This window comes from Eurytemora carolleeae, unplaced genomic scaffold (genome assembly GCF_000591075.1).
Source record: "Eurytemora carolleeae unplaced genomic scaffold, Eaff_2.0 scaffold331, whole genome shotgun sequence".
Classification (NCBI taxonomy): domain Eukaryota; kingdom Metazoa; phylum Arthropoda; class Copepoda; order Calanoida; family Temoridae; genus Eurytemora; species Eurytemora carolleeae.
The window spans coordinates 16,127-33,749 of record NW_019396227.1 but is presented as its reverse complement, the minus strand read 5'-3'; the positions used below and the strand labels follow the sequence as shown (position 1 = coordinate 33,749).

Sequence of the window (17,623 nt, the reverse complement as noted above, 5' to 3'; positions counted from 1 at the left end):
TCTCCCATTTTTTTCTGCAGATTAATACAACTTTGATTGAAGTTGATGTATTTGTTGAATCTGTTTGTTTTTAATCTTATTGATTTGGTTTAAATCTATCTAATATTTAAATCTAATATTTGTAAATATCGATTATTATATATAAATATAGCCAAACAAATCTGTTGTTAATGATAAAAATATTCTATTAATAAACTTCTTTTTTTATATTTTTTAGATCAGACGTTGAAGAATTTATTACAATTGTCATTGCAATTCAAGTGATCTTTAAAAAGGAACAATGGTACCGCTATAGCCTGATCAACAGTTTGGAAGATCTTGGCTTGATCATGGCGTTACTTCTTAACATTTCTTCATTGTTTAACTGCAGCAGAAATGTGCAAGTCTCTTTTAACGAGAAACCATGAATTGAAAATAATTAGTTTTCAAAAGTATAAACATAAATATCTAATTCATGCTTGATCAGACAAAGCTTTTTAGGGTACTGTCGTGAATGTGACATGCAATTCTTAAAGGGAGTGTTCGCGAAAAATGAAAGGGGGTAAAGGCTTATGGCAAAAAATAAGCGCTTTTGATCGCTACAAATCTTATTTTTATCGGTTGTGTCTACAAATACAAATTCAGAAAGTTACAACATTCAACTCGGATCGTAAAAGAATCAATTTAATTCCAAAAAAAACATTCAGATATTAGAACTTAATTAGTCATCGATTATTTTTTGACGCATTCATTTATTTAATATTTCATAATATTTGTTATTTGATTTATATACAATGCACAATTAAAACGACTTTTTTCGCTTGGTGGCTTTGCCACGTGTAATCATTAAAAGCATCGAGAGCAGAGACATCTGGCGGCCAACTATTTGGCGTTTTAACAAAACGAATAAAAATATTATGAAATATTAACTATATACGAGTGCGTCCAAAAGTAATCGATGACCCTAGGTTGCAATATCTGAATGATTTGTTTAAAATAAATTGATTTTTTTTACGATCCGATTCTCCCTTTAAATAAACCGGGAGACTTGAAATAACGTCTAAAGTACCTTTAATGATGTCATTTCTGACAGTTTCCAACTTTAAAGGTTTTGATGAATATTTCATAAACATTTTTGCTTGAAAATACCAAAATTGTTTTAGGATATTGATCATCAGCTAGATGACATGAATCTGAAAATTATATACGAAATTTGGATTATGCATTATACAATCCGAGTAGGACTATCATACCATAGTGCATCAAGGACATCATCTCCTTGATCCTTCTGCAGACCCGCGTCTTCCAAACCAGTGACGAAACCATAGCCATCACATTTTAAACCATTCGTTTTCAGGATTTTCACTTTTTATGTAAATGTTGATAAATTCGCAATAAAATATACGTAAAATGGATATTCTAGAGTTGGTTAAGAAGAATTAAACGATTTTAAATAAAAAATTTTAATCCTGTTGTAAATTGGTTTCCTTGTTTATGCAAATCCAATAAATAACCTAATTATTATTAAAAATATTAAAAACAACTTAACATTTAAAATAAATATAAAATAAAAACCAAAAATAAAAAAGGTTTAAACAAAAATTTAAAATGGATTTTTTCTTTTTAAAAACTTTTTGAGGGTCGATCAGCCGCCTTTTTATGGGTGGTGTACAGGGGCAAAGGCTCCGTACTTTAATCAACAGTTGATAATTTTCAAACCTTAAAAAAAGCATGAGTCCGGTCACAGACTATAACACAAACTGCTTATCCCCTTTCACAGGGTGGGCTACGTAACTCGGCACGACATGCTACGTTTTTACGATAGGTTTTTAGAGTGCCATCTCACGGCTACTTGTTGAACATCCTGAATACAGATGTTTGCTGATTGGTCGTGTACAGTACTTGTACACAATAGAACATGCTGTGGAAAATATCGCTTATTTTAGCTGATAATCGATCTCTGTAACTCTTTTATCTCTGGGTCCGGTGCTCCTTGGACACCGGACCCAAGTCGGGGTGCTAAATTTTACATCCTTGTTTTTACATCGTTTTTTAAAATTAAGAATAAAAATATATTTACATTCATTTCAGGGTTGTTAATTTAATCTTCCTAGTTTTACGCTCCATTTTCCATTTTATTTGAAAAAAAACTATTATCCATTTGATGTTTCACTTAAAATTTAACTTGGTGTTCAGTATTCTAATATGTATAAATATATTGTTCAAACTTTTTTCCTGGTATCTCGGCTGGTAATATTAGGTTTCTTTATCTAGCTACGATTCACTTCTTTCTCTTTTAACGTATAATTGTGTCTTTTACTAACTGAGTCAAAAACTGTTGAACCTGTAAAAACTTCTTTTTCCCCTTGTTGCCTTTAGGGATTTTATTTTTACACATATCAATCAGCTGATTTTCTTTTATAAGCATTTCAACTATTGTATTTTGATTTATATAGTTCTTCATATAATGTTGTTTGTGTTCGGTTTGTTCTAAAGTATCCTAACCCTGCCATTTTCTTATATTTTATATTGACATTGGATTTATATGGAATTATGTCGTACTTGGAATTGAATTCCTGTCCCTGAGGATGATAGTTTTCCAAAAAAAACTCATAAATTCTTGTTCTATCAAAAATAAAATATAAATCTTATCTAACGTTATCTGAACCTTTTTAATTGGGTGGTTCATCGAGCTTTATATTTCTCTACAATTTAGTTCATTCACCGTTTTTTTTTTTGAAATTTTTTTGTACAGGGTGTCCCAAAAAAACATGGGAATTCAGTGACGAATTCGATATCGTCTTTGTTATGAATCAGCATTGTAATACCTAATATTATTATGTCTTGCTAGAGTTTATTTTATGAAAACTGTAAATGGCTGTAAAGATGTGTCTATAATGTCTCCGCAAGATGAACAGTGAAGACGGACAAGTTTACTCCGTTTGTATACTTTTATGCAGTCAAAACATAAACAAACAGAATGTGAAAATAGCAGACGAAACTCTCACAAATTACAGATTTCTCAGTAGATATTACTAAATCAAAGAATTATTTAAAAAGACGCTATTGAATTTGTCGCTGAATTCCCATGTTTATTGGGACACCCTGTATTTTTCGGCATTTATCTGCTTATTTCGTTCCATTTAAATCACTCTTTTTAACGATTTCTGATATTGTTTGAAGCATCTTGCAAAAAATCCAAAACATTGTTAATATCCTTGTCTCCCCAAAATGTTGTTTATTGTTTATGTTTATGTGCTTATCTAATAAATCCTCCTTATCCATGCAAACATATCCGATTTTTTTGATCCTGCTACTACAGGGTGTCCCAAAAAACATGGGAATTCAGTGACGAATTCGATATCGTCTTTTTAAATAATTCCTTGATTTAGTATAGTGATACCAACTGAGATAGCTGTAATCTGTAAGAATCTGGTATGCTATGTTCACATTTTGTTTGTTTATGTACGTTTTGACTGCATACGGTTGTACTTGGTAAAACAAGAAAATTGCAGTGTACAAACAGAGTAAACTTGTCCGTCTTCAGTGTTCATCTTGCAGAGACATTATAGACACATCTTTACAGTCTTTTACCCTTTTCATAAAATAAACTCTAGCAGACATAATAATACTATGGCTTTTGAAATTAGGTATTACAATGCCAATTCATAGCAAAGACGATATACATTTCGTCACTGAATTCCCATTTTTTTTTGGGACACTCTGTATAATTAGGTTCTCATTCAGTTGGAAAATTCCTTCAATTTCTTTTTCTGTTTTGAGTTTTTTTAATATTGTTTATTCAACAAAGATTTTTTAAATTTTATTCTTTCAACCCTATAATTACTCATTATAGCAAACAAATCCTTCATGATTTTATGAATAGTCTGCTTAGAAACCATCAAAACCTTAAATAAATGAAAATTGTGAAACTCACGATTTATTTTTATTAAATACAAATATACTTACAATAACGTATATCACAAGATGGAATCAAAATAAATTTGAATAATGACCCCCCCCCCTTAACACAACCCCATTCAAAATCCACCAAAAATATTTTTGTTATAATCGCACAAATTTTAATCCAACTAACTTTACATTTCATATTCTATGTTTCTTTCGCCAACATAATAGAAGTTCTAATTTGATTTCAAGTTTTTAAACCTCGGAATCAAAAAGGAGGAACTAAAGGAATGTCCATATTATAAAGATCAAGAAAATCAACTAGTAAATAATTTTCGCTGTTTCATGTTCACCACAATAGAGGGAAACACAATTAGAGAGAGATAACAATTATAGAAATTTTGTTCGAACAAAAGAAAGTTCAAAGCAGATATCCCCCCCAACAAACAAAAAAAAAGATTTATTTTCTAAAATGAATGAAAAATAAAAAAACTTTAGATTTTTTCTGCTTTTCAGAGACAAGAAAATATCAATGAGAAGTACGTATATAGTCCTTTCAAACATCGAATAAAAACCACAATAAAAAAGTTTCAATAAACCGGTCCAAAATATAAATGCGGACAAAGTGAGCTCTCTCTGAAAACTGGTTTGGAAAAAACTTAACAAAATGAAAACTAAAAATCCGTTACATTTTCAACATTATCATGAAGGTGCAGGAGATGTAAACGCCACAAATGCCCACAGTTTCATAATATTTTGATCACATTATCTTAATTCACTGCTAACAGCGGGCAGGTTGTTGACGGCTGTAGGCACTGATGTGGCTCATCATGTTGTTGTTGTTTAGGTTCTCTGACCTTTAACGACTACTGGACGGGACTTGATAATACCACGCTTACGCTTGTTATTCTGAAATAGATAATTCAAAATTAAAAAAAAAGAAAATAACAAAATAAAGAGATATTGAAAAATTGTATGTTTACTTAAAATTTAAGATTTTTGTTGATAAAATCTGTCCACGGGGTTCAAAATGTTTCCAATTATAAATAATTGATGCAATTTTGCCCTGATGCAAAATAGGGAAATTTAACTTAGTACGGTAAGCCAGCTTGTACAGCAAAACTTCTTCTAAGAAAAAAGACTTCAAGTGAATTTCCGAATTTTTTTTCAGAAGTTATTTATTGATAATTCGTTTAACAAAGAAACCTGAAAATGAACAAAACCAATAAAAAAAATCCACCAAAACTTGTTTTTAAAAGTTCGAATTATATGTTTGAATTATAATTAACTAATTGTTGTGTTGCGAGAACAAAAAAAGTTCAGAGACGTACAGTTCCAAATAACAGTTTTTGTTTGAAAAAAACCGCATTATTTTCTGAGCTCTTAAGCATTAAAAAGCTATAAACATACACTCTCTGATTCCTTCCATCTTCTGATATTAGTATTTTAACATAGAAAAAAACAGTGCTTTGGATCTATTTGATTTTAATACAAATCCGGATCCTGGATCCGTACTGAAAAAGAATCCAAATCCTAATCCGGATCCAGGTCATGAACATTTCTTTAAGATTTACTGATTTTTTTTTTTTAAATAGAGAATTTTTAAATTTTCCTCCCTTTTCCTCCTATTTTTACTAGATGAACCTTAGATGAGGATTTGTTTTTTGATAATCTCTCTTTTGTCAACATTTTAGAATTGGGGTTTAAAAGCAACAGAGGTTTTTTTGCAGTTTTTTGTTGATATTTTGCCCCCTGGATTTGGACCCTAAGCACTGGTTATCTGTGCCTTTTTTTTACATCAAAAACTCTTAATATCTTTGTCCATCCTTTAACTTTTTATATTTTTTCCTTTCTGTACAGTGTACACTATGTAGATTGCTGCAAATGGTAAACTGTCTACAGCATCAAGTTTAAGTATAGGCTTTATTCCCAAAAGGGGTTAACACAAAACTTTCAATAAGTAGGAAAAACAAGATTTTTTTTTAAATTTAAGGGAAATTATCACACCTAATATTTCCCGTTGTAGGGTGATTATCGATTAAGCAACTAAAATTTAAAATTTCATACCTAATATTTTCCATTGTAGGGTGATAAAGTTACTTTTGTAGGGTGATAAAGTTACTTTATCACCCTACAACAAGGATCCGGATTCGGGGAGCTTAAAAACTAATACCCAGGAGGAATAATACAAAATAAATTACCTTTTTTGAGACAAAATTCTTTTTCCTTGAAATCTCTCTATCATCAGGCGATATTCTGGGTCTATTAAACTCATCTGGTTTCTTCACCCTAAAACAATAATTTTTATTTAAATAAACATATTTTTGAGAAACGTTATCGAACACAGATTATGGAAAATTTACGGAAATTTTCGGGAAAGAGGAAAAAAAAGAACAATTATATACAGGGTTACCCACAAAGAATGGGACTGTAAAGACGACCTGAAACTCTTTAAATATGATGATTCCAAGATTCAATTTGATCTTCTGCCTTGAATAGTCTTTTAACGGCTAATTAAAAGATTTAGCAAAGAAAGTTCAAGTTAAGAATGATGAATAAATAAAAAGAAACAGAGGCAGGCTTTAAAGAATTTGAGCCGCGGCTCAAATATGGTTGGTTCCACTTAAAACTGTATTTAATGTTTCAAGCTTTAAGCCGGCGCTCAATTGAAACCGGTTTTGAGAGGATTTGAGACGCGACTAAATTTCATTAGATTCGGACTCAGAAAGTAAAAATGCCTTGAAGTCGTCTCTGAGCCTATTACTTAATAAACGAACAAATTTATTTGATCGCGACCCATGAAAGTTTTATCTGATGTTCCTGTCTCGAGAAATTGATATAAAACTGTGTTATAATTATACGAAAATTCATATATGTAAAACTTTGAAAATCTGAAACTTAAATCACGTGACCAGAACTATCACCAATGGCAGAACAGTATACTGGTCACGTGTCTCCGCCTGTATCACGTGACCACTTTACTGCACTGCCATTGGTGGAATTTCTGGTCAAGTAATACGGACGTAAAAATAATATTATGAATGAAATCTATTGAAAACAGAAACAACAAATATAAAAGTAAACCTAAATAACAATTAGCTTTCTCTGGGATATCATCTTTTTCAGATTGGTTGCTGTTTTTCTGAGCATGGTCTGTTTAAGCCAACTATTTCTATACGAAATTGTATATATATGCATTTTCGTACAAGTTTGAAACAGCTTTATATCAACTCTCGAGTTAGGAACTTCAGATAGGCGTCTCAAGGGTCTCGATGAAAAGCTAAAGTGATTAGCTTTTAGCCTATACCCCCTTTAATTTTTCCTTTACTGTCCCTTTAAGTTTTATCAAGGGAAGCGACAGTCACTAGTCACAACGCCTTTCACTAGATGATAAGGTGCAACTTAAAGAGAGTGTGCGTGAAAATAAAAGGTATATTTCGCTAAACTTCTCTAATCTAGGCATAACACTTTTTAGACAATTATTAGACAGAGGCAAAAGATACCGATCAATTCAAGATTTAATCCGGATTCAGCCCAACACACCTTTTTTTAATTTTTCGCGATCACTCCCTTCAATGGCATGTTCATAAGGAACGGACGGAGAGAGAGATGCTAATCCCTTTAAGTGAGATCTTTAAGGGAGTGTTCGCGAAAAATTAGGGTACAGGCTTACGGCGAAAAATAAGCGCTTTGAATGGCTACCAATCTTACTTCTATCTGTTGGGTCTATAAGGAGAAAATTGTTAAAAACAACTCATACCGAAGAACGTAGCTTCCATATAGTCAGAAAGTTGCAACATTCAGCTCGGATCGTTAAAAACTATTAATTGCCATATCTGAATGATTTTTTTTTGGAATTAAATTGATTATTTTACGATCCGAGTTGAATATTGCATCTTATTGAATTTGTATGGACGCTACGTTCTTTAGCATAAGCCGTTTGTAACAATTTTCTCCTTAAAGACGCAACAGATAGAAGTAAGATTAGTAGCGATTAAAAGCGATTATTTTTCACGAACACTCCCTTTAAATATTTGATTTCCAAGTCCTCCTTTCAACTCAAGTATACTCCAAAAACAAAATTTTGTATTTGATTTCTAAGTCCTTTTTTCAACTCAAGTTTATTCCAAAAACAAAATTTAATAAATATTTGGAAAATGTTGTCAATGTATTGTTGTATAATTGTATGTTTCATTTTAATTCCGATTCAAATAAGTTCTAATTCAGTTTTGAATAAACATCTTATTTTTATTTTCACGTGTGTGTCGCATCTAGGATTAAAAATTTATTTCCGCTTAAATGCAAAAAAGTGCAATTCATTTATAAGCTTCAAAACTGTTAAAATTATATATTTCGGAAAATTTTAAAAAATTTTTCTAAGTTAAGAATTTAAATTATAATCATACATTTCTTTTTACATCAAACATAAATTATCTTAATGAACAAGTCTCATTTTAACCTTTCTTCCAAACTAACTATGAAGTTTGAAGAACGATCCAAATAAATTTAGAATTCAAATTAGAATCCTAGAAAAACCGGATTCGGATTTTAAAAAAGCACAAATCAAACTACATACACAGTTAAAATCTTGATGACAAATTTAAGATCGCTCGATGCTTCCTAAAGTTTAAACTGCAGGTTTACCCACTAAGGCTAAGACTTCAGAGAATTGTTTTTTGCCAAAAAACTGAGTAAGTCATGAAAAGATTTTATCCAATGCATAGGACTTAATTCAACCTCGGAATTGTCCAATTTAAAGAGTTTCAGGTCGTCAAGTGCCAGTCTCATCATTTGTGGGTAACCCTGTATTTTGCCCCAACGATTTAGAACTATTTCCCTAGACACGGACAGGACCCGGACAGGGGCGGACACAGGATTTAAGTGAGGGGTTGTGTCCGCCCCTGGACCCGGATCCTTAAAGGGACAGACCGGTTATGTAAGGTAGTTGAAATGAGTATGCAGTGTTGTGGAAAACCTCTTTCGGATTCATTTGAGACATATTAAACTTTTTAAAGATCTGTAAATCCTGAGTTTGAGCAAATTCGACGTTCAAAAACTCCTATTTTGGGGGTGGATACGTTTTCAGAATTAGTTTTTTTTAATTATTAAATAACGACAACGAAAAATTATACAGTAATCTAATTGGATGGTTAGGAACATATTTCTCAAAAGAAATTTGTCTTTAAATCAATGCTAATATCGATTATATTGTTTGCATTATTATATTGAATTTCTTATTTTCTTTGAATTTATTCGCAGATTTCTTCAAATTCTTCAAATGTCGTCTTTAAAATAATAATTATAGAAAATCTGCGAAAATCTTTGTGAATAATGAGAAATCAGAATAGTGAGATAATAGAAACTAATAATAAAACAAGATTACTTATTTTCGATGATAAGATTAGCGTTTATTTTCTCATCGTGTTCCTAATCATGACGTCTGTAGCTTATTTAAGAACTTTTTTACATTCTATGTCGTCGTTATTTAACAATTTTAAAAAACTAATTCTGAAAACGTATCCACCCCCAAAGTAGGAGTTTTGACCATCGAATTTGCGCTCAAACTCAGGATTTGCAGATCTTAAAAAGTTTCATATGTCTCAAATGAATCCGAAAGAAGATTTCCACAACACTGCATACTCAATGCAACTACCTTACATAGCCGGTCACTCCCTTTAACAAAACTGTCCCAGAACCGGATAGCTGATAGCATGTTAGTGAATGAATAATTGAAAAAATTAATATTGATCAATGCTTATTGAAGTTTTTACTATTTTGCCTCACCATTTTTCTATACGGCCAGGACCCCGATCCTCAAGTGCCCGGATCCTCAATAAAAACTGGCCCGGATTCCGGATAGCATGTCACTGACCTGTATATTCTGACCAGCCAGTGTTCTGTTGTATACGCTTCCTCCAGGTAGGTCAGGTCAAAATCTTTGTGTCCTACACCAAACCAAAACAATTCAATTTTCGTTCAAACTATCAATCAATCAACCAACCATTCAATCAGTCAACCATTTAATCAATCAATCAATCAACCATTTAATCAATGAATCAATCAATCATTTGATTGATCAATGTTGATCGATTTATCAACTAGTTGTGTATTCAATCTTCCCATAGCTCATTTATCAATAAATTAACCGATTGAACACTCGATTGATCATTCTGTTGATCAATCAATCAACCAGTTAATTAATCAATTAACCAACCAGTAGATTGAACAAAAAATTAAAAATTGGATAATCAAGCAATGAACCAATTAATTCTACAATCTTAAAACCAAATAATAAATCAATTAAATAAACAATTAATCAGCCGGTAAATTGATTAATCAATCGACCAACGAAATGCTTAATCTTAATATCATCTAATAGATTATAGTCAATCAATTAACCAAAAGGTATTTTAATTAATCAACTAAAATCAACTAAAACACTATTCAGCCACATAGACATAGACATAGACAAATCAATCAATCAATCATAAGAAAAATTAAACTTTCGACATTTTTCTTTTAACATCAATTATCAAAAAAATGTGACATTTCCAGTCTCTTATAAGATATCAATATAATCTGATTTTTTCTCAAAAATTGTATTTTCTTCTCTTCTTGTTGGTTTGCGACCTTTATAAATAGTAATTTTCCCATTTACTGGGTTTAAGCAAATATCATATCTAATAAATACTTAATAGATATTGTTCAGTGCTCCCCACTACAGAATAGAAGAATGAGAGTTTACAAAGAAATACGTAAAAATAACACGTAACAATTCTTTTCCATTTAAAAAAACATTTTCATGTTTATCTTCAACAAGAAAATCTACATTAATTTTAGGGAAATTAAATTATTTTTTAACAAATGAAAGCTTGATATTAAGTTTCGGAGGTTGGAATTAATGAACAGTGAGCAGTTGAACAAGACAGGAGAAGTTAAGCCACTTCTCTGAACTTTAAAAGAGGAATAATTAGTTTTAAAAGAGAATTATTTTCAAAGAACATTATTTTAAAGTTTTTAGTTTTTTGGTTTCCTATGACAACATTTCTAGTTCTGTCAAACCCGGCAGGACTCCTATAATCCATCTTCAAATCTCCAAACCTAGAATGATTTTTTTTTGATCCGGATATAAAGCATGGAACTTTCACTGTTTACTATATACAGTATGGACACTGTGTATACTGTATAATGTGTGCAGTAGTGACCTGTAATAGGATAGCTTGTACATTAAACAGTTATGTAGTGTAGGTGATACTTCACTATCTACTATATACAGTATGTACACTCTATAATATGTACAATAGATACCTGTAATAGGATTGCTTGTACATTAAACAGTTATGTAGTGTACGTGATACTTCACTATCTACTATATACAGTATGTACAGTAGTTACCTATAATAGGATAGCTTGTACATTAAGCAGTTATGTAGTGTAGGTGATACTTCACTATCTACTATATACAGAATGTACACTGTATAATATGTACAGTAGTTACCTGCAATAGAATAGATTGTACATTAAACAGTTTAGTAGTGTAGGTGATACTTCCCAATCTACCATATACAGTATGTACACTGTACACTGTACAATGTGTACATAGTTACCTGTAATAGGATAGCTTGTACATTAAACAGTTTAGTAGTGTAGGTGATCCTTCACTATCTATTATATACAGTATGTACTCTGAACACTGTATAATATGTACAGTAGTTACCTGTAATAGGATAGCTTGTACATTAAACAGTTTAGAAGTGTAGGTGATCCTTCACTATCTACTCTAAATTCTCCTCTCTCTGTGAAGTAATCACTTTCCTTTATATCCTGAAATAAGAAAATATTATAAATCCATATTTCTGGCCTTTTCTCAGTTTCTGTTTCCAAAATAAATCTCGTGTTTAAACCCACGTCTCTATTCCGGTAATAAGCTATTTTAAAAAGACGCCAGCGCACTTTGATGCACTTATTCTTTCAAAGAGCCTCTTATGGCATTACAACCTGTGAATGTTCAAAGACGACATTATACCTGCGGTAAGTGTTCAAAGACGACATTATATCTGTGGTAGATGTTAAGACATTATATCTGTGGTAGATGTTCAAAGACGACATTATACCTGATGTGAATGTATAAAGACATAACCTGTGGTTAAGGTTGATGTTCAAAGACGACATTAAACCTGTCGTCAATGTTCAAAGACGACATTGTACCTGTGGGTGTTCTCCCTCTGCAATTCTAACCATCCAAAGGAACTTATTAATATCGTCTCCAGAGTATCCGATAACACCGCCGAAGATGACTATATCAAACAAATAAAAATAAATCGTCTAGCTCAACTAATTTTACGCCTTTTTAAATTTAATAAAAATTCGAAAATTTAAAATAAAGAAATATGTTTCTCAGCATTATAACGACTAGGAAGCTAAATAAAGAGATTAAAGGGAGATTAGTAAATTAGATGATCATTTGAGCCAATAATATTGTTGAACTACTTCCAGTCGGACCTAGTTGAACTACTTCCAGTCGGACCTAGTTGAACTACTTCTTTGCTATCCATAACTTTCCAATTATAAAGTACAACAAATATTTGTTAAAATGTCAAAATTTTGCAGCCAGCTTATTCATTAAATTTTTTTTTGGCGAAATATATTGAGAAGAAAAGGATATAATTCTAGTGCTAGAGAGTAGGGTTGGGATTTGTTTTAAAACGATCTAAAGTTTAACATTAAATTACATAATTCATTTCGATGCTGAAAACGTAATTTTTCCTGAACTATTATTTAAAAAAGTAAGATAAAAATTAAGTTAAAGTAACCCTCCACGCAAAGATGACAAAGATGTTTTTGATCAGATTAAGGTTTCAAGAGCCTTAATCTGATCAAAAACAAGGAAAATAATGTTGTTTTTCTAACTCGACGAGTGTTTAATTCTGATATTTTTTCCAGTCTTCTTATAAGCAAGAACTGCGCTAGTCACTTCTGCAGAGAAACCACTATGAAAATAACAAGGAGGTATAATTCAATCTAAGAAAGGTTTAAAGGTACCGTTTTAAATAGGGCACTGCCATTTTTGCATGGAGGGTCACTTGAATTTAAGCTTACAGTATATTTTAGATTCATACCTAGCACATAGTCCACATCTAGTTCAGTCATAATACTGTAGGCAGCACTCTCATTACTGGACATAGCTTTTCCGACCAGAGCAATATGGGAGTTATTCCACGTGTTGTTATCAACTAAAATATGGGAGTTATTCCACGTGTTGTTATCATCTAAAATATGGGAAATATTCTATGTGTTATCAACTAAAATATGGGAGTTATTCCACGTGTTGTTATCAACTAAAATATGGGAAATGTTCCATGTGTTGTTATCAACTAAAATATGGGAGTTATTCCTCGTGTTCTTATCAACTAAAACATGGGAGTTATTCCATGTGTTATTATCAACTAAAACATGGGAGTTATTCCACGTGTTGTTATCAATTAAAACATGGGAGTTATTCTACGTGTTATTATCAACTATAATATGGGAGTTATTACACGTGTTATTATCAACTAAAATATGGGAGTTATTCCACGTATTATTATTAACTAAAATATGGGAGTTATTCCACGTGTTATTATTAACTAAAATATGGGAGTTATTCCACGTGTTATTATCAACTAAAATATGGGAGTTATTCCACGTGTTATTATCAACTATAACATGGGAGTTATTCCACGTGTTATGATCAACTTTAATATGGGAGTTATTCAATGTGTTTTATCAACTAAAATATTGAATATATTTAAAGTGTTATTATTAACTAAAATATGGAATTTATTCAACATGTTTTTATCAACTAAAATATTGAATATGGGAGTTATTCAATGTGTTTTATCAACTAAAATATTGAATATATTTAAAGTGTTATTATTAACTAAAATATGGAATTTATTCAACATGTTTTTATCAACTAAAATATTGAATATATTTAAAGTGTTATTATGAACTAAAATATGAGATGAACCAAGGTTGTTTATTAAGGTTGCTTACTCTCGATGCACTCCAATGTACGGAAAATGTTGTCTTCTAAGTAATGAACCGTGAAATCAATAGATCACGTCACTGATAATAGAGCCGAGTGTAGGGATTAGTGACGTCATTTAAGGATTTCACTGTCAATTACTTAAACGACATTTCCCGTACATTGGAGCGCAAGAGAGTAAGGATAGTAAACAACCTTGAGATAAACCCTTGAATCAATCTAAGATGATCAACAGACATTTCATGATGCTTCTCACCTAGAGTTGTCCTATTGGCCATCCCTGCAATCTGGTAACCGTAATCCCACCAGGACATCACACGCGCATCCTCCGCTGTATTCTAAAAATTCGTTTCGTCAATATATGCAAGGATATGGACCCAGGTGTACCAACAAGAAGACTGAAAACACTAATCCAATTTGGTTCCACATAAATGGATGATTTTTAACGTCGACTTTGCGCTCAAACTCAGTAACTAAACATAATTAAAACGATTGATATGTCTCAAATAAATCCTTAAAAATTGCTCCTCAATACTGCATTCTCAGTTCAACTACCATAAACAGCTTAGGAACATGGCGTTGGACAGGTTAATATAAATATTCATAGTCATAGTTACTCCCACCGTTTACCCGCGCTTGGTAATAAATTATGATTGTAGCTATAGGGCCCAAATTACCCCGAGAAAAAATTCTAAATCACACAGGCTATATATATATTGATATATATATATATGTGCAAAGAGCTTTTATTATTACAAGTGTGGTCTTCTTGTCATGCCTAGGAAGGTTATTACATCTGTTATTGTTTTGATAAAACTACCAGTCCTATTAAAGGGAGTGTTCGCGAAAAATGAAAAGGGGTATAGGCTTACGGAGAAAAATTATCGAGTGTGATCGCGTCTAATCCTACTTTTATCTGTTGCGTCTATGAGGAGAAATTTGTTAAAAACGCCTGATGCCAAAGAACGTTGCGTCCATATAAAGCCAGGATGTTGCAACATTCAACTCAAATCGTAAAAGAATCTGTTTAATTCCAAACAAATCATTCAGATATTACAACCTATAGTCATCGATAATTTTTCGACGCATTCGTATATAGTTGATATTTCATAACATTTTTCATTTTTTATGATCTGAGAGTTTCTTTTAAGAATATTTATTCATGTTTCGAGAATTTTTGATAATGAAGACGACATTTTTATATTTTCCAAGAATGCTCCAACAGTGAAAACAAGTAAGCTAAATATTATTAAAAACAATATTATGAAATATAAACTATATAGTATATACAAATATGTCGAAAAATTATCGATGATTATAGGTTGTTATATCTGAATGGATTTTAAAGTATTTTTAAAGTCAATATAATTCCATTTCTGATCCCAAATGGGATCGGGGTTGAAAGTACATTTGGGGTTTTGAAAAAACACTTTTTGTGTCATTGTGAACTTTTGCAAGGTTTTTGTGTACGTATACTACTTTTTGGAAATGTGTACTGTATTTGGGGTGTTAAAAATAAGTACTCCCTTGCAGTATGGAATTTTTTCTACAACTTGACATTATACTTCCAATTGTTTACAATAACATGTTTAATTTCTGCCCCTAATATCAATCCATCAACATTTGGGATCCTATTGGATGGAATCTGCCATCAATTTTAAAGAAAAACAACGACTACTTTAAGAATAAAAAGTTGTTAAAACATAAATGTTAAACCTGCCAAAGCCAATAGTACGCTTCTCTGAAATCGTCCAATATCTGTCTTGAGCCATCATTCCCGTAGCTAGCCAACACTGAACAAGTAAGATTTAAAAAATAAAATAAGTTTACAAAAATATTTATCCAGCATCAATTCTACCCAATCCTGGAAATGTTCTGAAAAAAAAACAGGATCAACAGCTAAGTTTTCTTTGCGCTGTACACTGATAATCACAATGGCTTGTTCTCGATTTTCACTGCGGTCCCTTTTAAATTAAAGATCGATGTTCAATCGAGATCCAACATCGATACCCACAATTAGTTCCCAGCTCTGATCCTAAAAAAGAAAATTCACTTATTTTAAGCTGATATTAAACCATTTTTGTTTTTAATATTTGTAGTAAATACTTGTTCGAAAACTACTTGAATTAAGAATGGTAAATCTGAAAAACAATTCTTTCAGAGAATAAAATTTTTTTTTTAAATGCGGGACTGATATAATGGAGTTTTTTTTTAAAATTAGTTAAATCTAATATTGGAAAAGGTTGTCAATATTGGATTGGATTAGCATTTTCAATATTCAAATCTTAGGAAAAATAAACATTGTGAAAATATTTATCAAATTTAACAAAATTAGATGTCTAGAAAAGAATTAAATTTTCCATTTTCGATACTCATTCATTCATTCATTCATTCATTCATCCTTTCATTCATCCTTTCATTCATTCATTCATTCATCCTTTCATCCATCCATCCTTTCATTCATTCATTCATTCATTCATTCATTCATTCATTCATTCATTCATTCATTCATTCATTCATTAATTAATTAATTCATCCTTTCATTCATTCATTCATCCTTTCAAAATGAGTTTGATACTGTATGTAGAGCACTAAGCTCTAATGACCAAAAAGTTAAACGGAGTGACCGGCTCTGTAAGGTAGTTGAGCTGAGTATGCAATGCAGTGTTGTGGAAAACTTCTTTCGTATTCATTTGAGACATATTTAACTTTTTAAAGATCTGTAAATCCTGAGTTTGAGCGCAAATTCGACGTTCAAAACTCCTACTTCGGGGGGGGGGGGGGGGGGGGGGGGGGTAAATGGGTACGTTTTCTTATATCACGAGTAAATGGTTACGTTTAAGATCGGCTGAAGAGCCGTTGTGGATCGAACATGACTTACCAATACTAGGACTACTGTACGCATTACTGGTGACCCATGTGCAGTGAACTGCAAACATCATGAGAAGCATTAGTACTGCAATAACAACAATACTGCGCAGGTTCACTCCTAGTCCGTCTCCACTTCCCTTAAAAATTTTTTTTAATAAACTTGAATTAAAGTTGTGACAACTTTTATCCACATTAAAAAAATCCCCAAAAAGCATTTTTTTAAAGCTAACTTAATTATTTTGTACATAAATGGTTTCGAAAAAAACTTAAAACAGATGACGTGTCTTTTAAAGATGAAAATTGTCTGAAAATTAAGAAGTAAGCAATTAGACACGGAAACCTGCAAACTCACAAAAATATTGAGGTGAAAATAAAATTTTGCCCAATCTTACATTATGATTAAAACTATTCAGTATTGAATCTAACCTGTTCATGTTTCATTTTTCTAATCTTCCCAGCTTTGTCGTAAAGTCGGCCGTTCTTCTCGTTCGTCTCAGGATCCTCGTCCTTTGGGCCTTCGTCCTCCTATTCATATATTCATATATTCATCAATTAATCCTATACTTCGTCCTCCTATTCATTTATTCATCCTTTACTTCGTCCTCTTATTCATTTATTCATTCATTTATACAATCATATTTTAATATATTCATATATTCATATATTCATACATTCATCCTTATATTTCCCAACTCCAGACAAGGAACCAAGAATGTTTGGCACATTGCCCAAAAATTCCTAATATACAGGGGTCAAGAAAAAAGTTTTGAACTAGGGAGAAATTATATTAGAAAATATACACCCCTGAAATAAAGGAAAAAACCTTAATAAAAATGGAGA

At 31.6% G+C, this 17,623-nt stretch overlaps 1 protein-coding gene across 2 annotated transcripts in view; it reads right to left on the bottom strand.

Moving 5' to 3' along the window:
* Positions 1–3,912: 3,912 nt before the first annotated feature.
* Positions 3,913–17,623, bottom strand: part of LOC111698723 (dolichyl-diphosphooligosaccharide--protein glycosyltransferase subunit STT3B) — a 28,786-nt gene continuing 15,075 nt past the window's right edge. Inside the window, exons 13-24 of one of the 2 annotated variants that reach the window (XM_023469139.1) lie at positions 17,210–17,308; positions 16,794–16,920; positions 15,629–15,705; positions 14,169–14,250; positions 13,005–13,118; positions 12,094–12,182; positions 11,624–11,709; positions 11,493–11,513; positions 10,919–10,986; positions 9,758–9,830; positions 6,087–6,174; positions 3,913–4,794 (exon numbers count right to left, since the gene is read on the bottom strand). In XM_023469139.1, the coding sequence (XP_023324907.1) occupies positions 4,729–4,794; positions 6,087–6,174; positions 9,758–9,830; positions 10,919–10,986; positions 11,493–11,513; positions 11,624–11,709; positions 12,094–12,182; positions 13,005–13,118; positions 14,169–14,250; positions 15,629–15,705; positions 16,794–16,920; positions 17,210–17,308 (990 nt within the window). In that variant the 3' untranslated portion in view covers positions 3,913–4,728. Of the gene's footprint in view, positions 4,795–6,086; positions 6,175–9,757; positions 9,831–10,918; positions 10,987–11,492; positions 11,514–11,602; positions 11,710–12,093; positions 12,183–13,004; positions 13,119–14,168; positions 14,251–15,628; positions 15,706–16,793; positions 16,921–17,209; positions 17,309–17,623 lie in introns of both variants that reach the window. The other variant, XM_023469137.1, reaches the window with a different exon arrangement.